The following is a 7,299-nucleotide window of genomic DNA, read 5'->3' on the forward strand; positions in this document are numbered from 1 at the left end:
TTTTATTAGGTTATATACGTAGAGGTAAGTGATACAATGAAATCTGTAAGCTAGAGGACAGATTTCACGTTTGCTTCTTTTGCAGTGATTGATTTGTCAACTAAAAAAATCTGACTCAGCTGACCAGTACAAAAAGCCGATGCATTGGGATACAGATAATTTTAATATACTTTTATGATTTATACATCCTATAAAAGATTGAGAATTTTATTACTTGCTAGTATTTCAAAGTATTGATTTCTTTTTCTAGCTATTTAATTATTTCTCAGTATCCAAGGTTTAGTATCATGCATCAGTTATTTATTATGGTTTGAAAAGTGATTGAAAATGATTGATTCTGTACTTATTTTCATTGAAGGCACAGCTGCACACTTTGGGGGAAACTTGCTTTGTACAGATACTTGCATGAAGGCAGTAGCGTACTGTAGCCATGGAATATTAAGCCATGTACATAGAGGTAATCCTCATCTCCTTCACACACTGAGAGTGGTATCTTGATTTTTAACTGTACAGTCATCTTGCAGTAGAAAATGTCTCTTTGCACTGGAATTTGTATGGGAACCATAGCGAGAAAATAAATATGGATTAATGCGGTAATAGTTAAGTTTGCCCTAAACACGTTTTCCAGAAGTGTCTCTCTTGCTGCTCAGTCTTCTATTTTCAATTTAAATTCCACTTTTCCTTCATATGGATCATGAACATTATCAAAGGTAATTCCAGCTCCAATGATTTTGCACACTATTTTAAGTTCTGTATTCCGTGTGATGTTGAGAAATTTCACAGCTACCAGAGGATTGCTGTAGCTGGGCTAGGAGGGGGGGAAAGAAAAGAAAATAATTTTACACTACCAGTTTAAAAACAAAGTCTTAAAAATAACCTTCTCTTGAGTTCTTGTAGGATTGCAGAGGTGTTCCATGTGTTTCACCTTATACAAAGAGAAAGAAGAGAATTATATTTAAATACATAAAGCACCCACCTGAGCCTTTTTCCCATAGTAGGGGAAGTAGTGCAGGTTGAAGGTACCATTCACGGGGTAGTAGTCCACCTCCAGCGTGTGAGACTCCTCACCCTGTTTTGTAAAATAAGAAAGGAAGATGCTTCATTGGTGAGGAAATTGTCAACCAGCCCTGGGTGAGTGTTTCACTGCTGCTAAGTGTGTATTAAAGCTTGAGTTCAGCAGTCTGTTTAGCACTGGTCTTATTTTTATTTTTCAAATAAAAGTGGGAATCTCCAGCTGTTACTATTGCCAAGAAAAGCAGACAAGTGTTCTTTGATAGCAGTTGGGAATTCAGTAAGTTGAACCTGCTGAAATGGGGGTAGAGCCTGAGGGAGCTGTGCTGAGGTGTGAATTCACTGTGGGGAGCTGAAAGCAAACAGCACATGTTCTCTGCAGCACAGGAGAACTTTTTCAGGTAATTTAAAATAAAGCAAACTTTTTTTTTTTCCAGCATGTCTGCTGGTGCAAGAAACTGCACAGAATTGAGAATATTCTCAGTATTTGGCATCTGATTTTCAGAGCTGAAAGAGTAATCTCTCTGGTCACAACTGCAGTTCTCTTGCTCTCAGAGCTGCAGTGCTTGAAATATGTGAGACTAACTTCATACCCTTACCACATATGTGCAGTTCACCCTTGGTGCAGTGCCATTGCCAGGGAAAAACTTAACAATCTGAAATAGAAAACACACATTTGGTCATCTTGGAAATTGTTTTGAGATAAAACTGAGCAAACAATTGAGAACTGAGCTTCAAAGGATGCTTAATGTGTTTCTGCATAAGGTTCTGTCAAACAGATCATCTCATCTTGTATGCCTGGGTGAAAAACTGCTGTGGTTGGATACTTAGGAAGCAGGACTTGGTTCTGCTCAGGATGGGCACTGAAGATGGGCTCCAACCTGGCTGGGGCAGGTAGTGCTGCACCTCCTCCAAGTCCAGCTCGTTTACCCACAGGTCCCACTTGCCCTTGCTGATGTCCAGGCAGCCAGGGGTCTCTTAAAACAGCTGATTATGTGTCAAGAAAGGAAAGGCTGAATCTTCATGCTTTTAATCTTAACCTTCTTAGAAAAACTTGGTTTTGGCAAAAAAACCTTGTGCTGGTTTGATCCTACAAAACTAGTGGGGTCACATCCTGTAGCAACAAAGGCAAAAGGAGGTGAAATCCCCCCGGTCACTATCCATCCATCTTTTCCCTGCCGAGGCTGGCACCTGGGCTTGCTGAAGGAGACATTTTGGGCAAAAGCTTGTGTTTCATCTGCCGAAATCAGGGGCAAAGCTCTTCTCTCACAGTTAGGGCTTGCACAGATTCTTGAAAATGTCTAGGGTGGAAGCCAAACCAAAAATCAAGTAATTTTGTCTATCAGGAAGTGGAGAGGAGTCTGAGCTCTTCACTTTCTACTGAAACTGAATTAGAAGGTTCAGGATTTTAACCCAAAACAAATATCAAATGCCTTTGTCTATGTCCTGAAAAAAGGATGCATAGAAAATTCCCTTTTTCCTCTCCAAAAAACATGTGTTGGTGGTTTTTCCTGAGAACAATGTCCACCAGGTTTAAATTTTGTCTTTATAGGTTCTGCTAAAGATTTTCTTTGCAGCCTGGAGAAATAAGGTATCACCTTTCTGAACCCACTTCAGTTACCATCACATCCTAATGTCTCAGCTGAAGGCACAGGACTGTAATATTGCAGGAGGAAACTGTTTTGTGTGCTAGTTTGTGGGAGGAGAGCCCTACAGAAGCACTAACAAAATGAAAGCCAAAGATGTAGAGAGTCAGTTCAGAGATCACTGCCCTGTTACTTTCCTGGGTGGCGAACAAGTCTCAGGATTTCTCTGGAAACTCCTGAGGTCTGTCAGGGAAAAGCACATGATTTTTTATTCCCAGTACAAAGCAGAGTTTAGAACCCGTGGCAGCAGATGACACAGCAGCTCCTCAGTGGAGATACCAGTTACCCTCTGAATTCTTTCCTGCTTGGCACTCTGAGCTTGTACTTACCCTGTTCATTTTTATAATAAAACAAGGTTTCCCTTCTGGAAATCCAAAAGTTGGATCAGTGATGCCAGAGCAGTTTTGAAGCATATCTGATGTAAATTTGCAGGATAGTTTTGTTTTGTTCGGGCCATCAAAGGTGTCCTGGATGAAGTATGTGTTATTGGTACAGTTGATGTTCAGGTGCTGAGCAGATGGCGTGTACGCTAGATGTGTGAAGGAAGAAAGAAAAATTTCCCTCTGAAGTTTTTCATATGCAAATTAGAGATTCCAACATCAGGCTGGAGGTTTTATCATGGTAGAATGTACTTCAAGTGAAGTTGGGATTAGACAGAATGAAGAAACTTTAAACTGTTTGGGGGTTTGGTTCAGGTTTGTTTGGTTTTTTTTTAGAATATCCAAGCAAAAGAAAAAAAAAGGAGATCAAATTGAGTTGACTGGCAATATAAAGTCGGTTTCAAATATAATTTTTTTCAGTATGTGCGTGAGAAACATGCAGAATTACAATACTTAATATTAACTCAAAAAGAATATAAATGTGCTAAGATATTAACAGGCAAATGGGGCACCTAACCTACTTTGACTGTTCTCTCTGGTGGCAGCATACAATGGCTTTACTGACTTATTATGGCACTTTGATGTTTGTAGTCACAGACGAATTAATTAAATTAATTTAGATGAGACTAGTTTTGAGGAACTTTTGTCCCCCCCCTTCCCCCAACTTTCTATTGGCCTATTTTGTAGAGGCCATTTAGGATGAAACAAAGTAAAAGCTCTGAAGCAGGACTCTCATTTTAATAGAAATGTTTACATATCTATACATTTATAGATTCATGAGGTGATTTGCTCATCCCTTTTAGAAGATACACCTTCACTCAAAATCTCTGATTTGACAAGGACAAATGTAAAGTGGAGACACTAACATAAGGTTCTCAGACCTAATATGGGAGATGGGTCAGCACATTTCTTTGTTATTATGCAGAAAACCTCATTTTTACCTGCCAGAAAAGTGTGAAGAGTTGTCACTAAACCTTCCCAGGTTTTGTTGTCGGATACATTATAATAAATTTGTAGTCCTCTATCCCCATAAACGTCAGGTCGTAATGTTACACCTTCATGGGGGAAGAAAAGGGAAGACAAAGCAGAAGAGAGTTGCCAGGCACAGATTTGTATAAATAAATTGACAGTAGTGATTATGCTACATCAAGACTCAGTATAGTAGATCCTCAGGCTTTGTTGGAGGATTTAACTATGTACAGAAACCACCTCAGCTGTGAGTTTTTCAACCAAAACTCTAAAGCCTTTGTACTGCTGAACTATTTTCACGTATATCCGTGCTGTTATAAGAACAGCTTGTAAAATTATTCCAGCAAATGCACTGGATTTCCTCAAGACTTCTTAACAATAACAGTCACATCAGGTTAAAGAAACAGATCATACGGCAGCATGAGGAACAGCTTTTGAAAAAGCCTCACTTAATATTTTACAGGAATTATTTTGCTAGCAAACACCAAGCCTACTGTATACTAGGAGAGGAAACTTCAAAATACATCATCTGACAGAATAATTCTTAGGGCTACAACTTCTAAAAAGTAATTTTTTCACTCCCATTGTGAAAACAAGTCATTGGGGTGTGAAGTTTTAGCAGTGTGCACTGATGATCTCTTGCTGATCATCTCCCCTGTCTCTTTTCATGTCCCACAAATCTTTATTCCTAATGCCACAAGTCTTTGTCTTATTTTTACTTGTTTGACTGCTGGCACAGCATATCCTGCTGGGAAGGTATCCCTGCTCTTCTAGGGACTTTCTGTAGTGCCAGCAAGTATGGAAATACCCACCCCAGGTTGCTTGCCCCAGTGCCTCTCCATCTTGCAGGCACCCCACAACCCTCCATGGTGCTTGTGGGGTTGGAGCAGAACCCAGGCTTTCTTCAGGGATTGATCCCTGCCCATGGGGACAGGAGGTGCCCCACAGCCCATGAAAGACTCCTCCTCTTGCAGGTGACTGCTACAGGCAGGCACTGATTAGCTCAGTAGTGTGATTAAATAAATTAATGTATATATGAAATTTTGTATTATTTGATGGTATATATTTATATATTATCTAATTTATATTATATTATTTATTCATATATAAATTAATACTTAATAAATTAAATAAATGTACCAATATTTTTTAAAGCCTGATTGTGTTTTCAGGGAGAGGTTAAACTTTGCAGGAATCATTTGGGCAGAATTGACCTGATTTATACGACATTGGTCCCCCCTCATGCCTGGGCTCTGCCAATGCCTCTCAGCCCAGCCCAGCCCCACCCAGCCATTGTGGGACCCTGGCCATACCTGGGGATTTCAGCTGGTCTTGGTAATCCGGTTCATATGGATTAATTGTCCTCATTAGAGAATAAATGGAGAGTGCGAACAGCCCTGACATCACCACGTAGAAAGCCAGGTAGTAGAGGCTGATCCAGACTGTGTTAAAAAATGAAAGCAAAATCTCATTTTTCGAGCAAGGCACAATGATCCCTCTGCAGCCAGGAGCATCCTGGCAGCAGCAGCTGTCTTCTTTCCACCCTTGGCCTCAGGGAGGTTTTCCCTGTAAAGGGACAGGTGTTTTGGATCACTTTCTCTACACTCAAGAGAATATTTTTCTAGGAAAAAATTGTTCAGTTTTAAAGAGATTTTTGAAGTAGTTGGTGCTGAGCTCAGATTGTTTAAAACTTAAAATATTATGTGGCTTCTTGAAGTAACTTCACATATTAAGACCATTTATCTACTTATTACACATGGACTGGGTGACACAGCCAAGGTATTTCTGTGTCAAAACCAAGTTGCTCCTTGTGTTATTTGGATGACAGATGTCAGTGTTTTGGGTGTGCTGATTTTAGACCCATATCACTTCACTGCCTTTTACAGCTGAAATCACCATCAGCAAAATGTGTCATCTTGCTATTTTACTCTGGTGTGAGATGCAGAATAATGTTGTATTTCTGACTGTATGTGCATGAAGTGTCTTACACATGGCTGATGCTCTACAGGCAGTTAGTGGCTGTTTTGTGGGAGGGCTGTTAGAAATCTGCCCCTGCATTCATTGGCGCCTCATAGTACATTCCTCTCTACCAACTGGAAGGGCTCACACTTCAGTTGCATTTTCTGTGAAATTCTGGTTTTAGGAGTGGCCAATAAGCCACACTCACAGATTTCATGGCAGAAAAAAAATCACCTGGAAACTTGCAGCTACTCTTACAGTTTGTGGAAAGAGCAGGGATATTCCTTACAATGGTCCAGACTGCCCTTCTCAGAATGTAGATCATAAAATACATCATCGTTGTAGATACCAGTTTGACTATGGGAAGAGTTTGGCTATGGGAAGAGAGGCTCATCTGAAATACACACTAAGATACAGTGGTAAGAAACAAGACCTACTAAGCAGACAATAATTCAGAAAGGAATTTTAGAAAAACAAAGCTTGTTTACAAAGAATTGGACAAACTCCACCAATTAAGCAAAATTCCCCATGTACTACTATGTGAACCCCTTTTAGTTAGCAGATCAGAATCCGACTATAATCGTCACCCTTAACTATCAATAAGTTACCTGTTAATGTGTTAATTTTTCTCCTTTCAAAGTACTTGGTTTAAAACCACTTTCAAGTCATCTTATATTTGCAGGAACTACTTGGATCAATGTTTTGATCAGTTTATTATTATTATCAATTGATCCAGCTTATAGGGTCACCCAAAAAGTGGTTCAAAATTATATGTGACAACTGATGTCTTCAACTTATCTACACTGTGCCCCCCTCATTAGGATGACACTTCCCTACATGGTTTTTAAATAGTCTACAAGGAAGAGAAGACCCTTATATGTGAAAACCTACCCCAGTTAATTAAGGACCTTCCCATGAAGAGCTTTGTTTCTGGATTCCAGACAAAACGACGGAAATTTTCCATCCGTTCACTGCAGGTCTTCTTTTCATTTAAAGTTGCCATTTTCTCGCAGAAGTTCCCAAAAATGTGTCCTCCTTTGAAACTGAGAAATTCAACCGGTTCCCAGAAGACAGCCAACCAAGAAACTTTGGGTTTTATACCTTCTTCTCCACTGAAGGTCACCAAGTTTGTTTCCTGTGCCAATGAAAGCCCCTGCTCACTACTATCAACCTGCTGCAGAAACAATTCTTTATAAAGGGTGTTGATAATGCTGCAATTGAGGCTAGCAGGGGAAAGTTAGTTCCAATCAAATGCCCTTCTCCTTTCTGTTGATGGCCTTAGCAGGTCAGTTGTGATAGCTGTTATCGGAGCAGATAAAGTAAATGAGAGCTTG

At 39.8% G+C, this 7,299-nt stretch overlaps 1 protein-coding gene across 2 annotated transcripts; it reads right to left on the reverse strand.

Moving 5' to 3' along the window:
- Positions 1-272: 272 nt before the first annotated feature.
- On the reverse strand, positions 273-6,968 carry ATP4B (ATPase H+/K+ transporting subunit beta). 2 transcript variants are annotated; one of them, XM_051772793.1, is made up of 7 exons: positions 6,857-6,968; positions 5,320-5,448; positions 3,979-4,092; positions 2,987-3,186; positions 1,611-1,667; positions 977-1,069; positions 273-808 (listed from the first exon to the last, which is right to left on the reverse strand). In XM_051772793.1, exons 1-7 carry the CDS (start codon positions 6,966-6,968, stop codon positions 647-649), a joined length of 867 nt encoding a protein of 288 aa, XP_051628753.1. In that variant the 3' UTR covers positions 273-646. The 2 variants fall into 2 exon arrangements, with proteins under 2 accessions (XP_051628753.1, XP_051628752.1); XM_051772792.1 differs by having other exon boundaries at positions 1,605-1,667.
- Between the last annotated feature and the right edge of the window lie 331 nt (positions 6,969-7,299).

The sequence above is a fragment of the Manacus candei genome, unplaced genomic scaffold, assembly GCF_025592945.1.
Source record: "Manacus candei isolate 608988 ecotype Guabito, Panama unplaced genomic scaffold, ASM2559294v1 h1tg000159l, whole genome shotgun sequence".
In the NCBI taxonomy this organism is placed as follows: Eukaryota; Metazoa; Chordata; class Aves; order Passeriformes; family Pipridae; genus Manacus; species Manacus candei.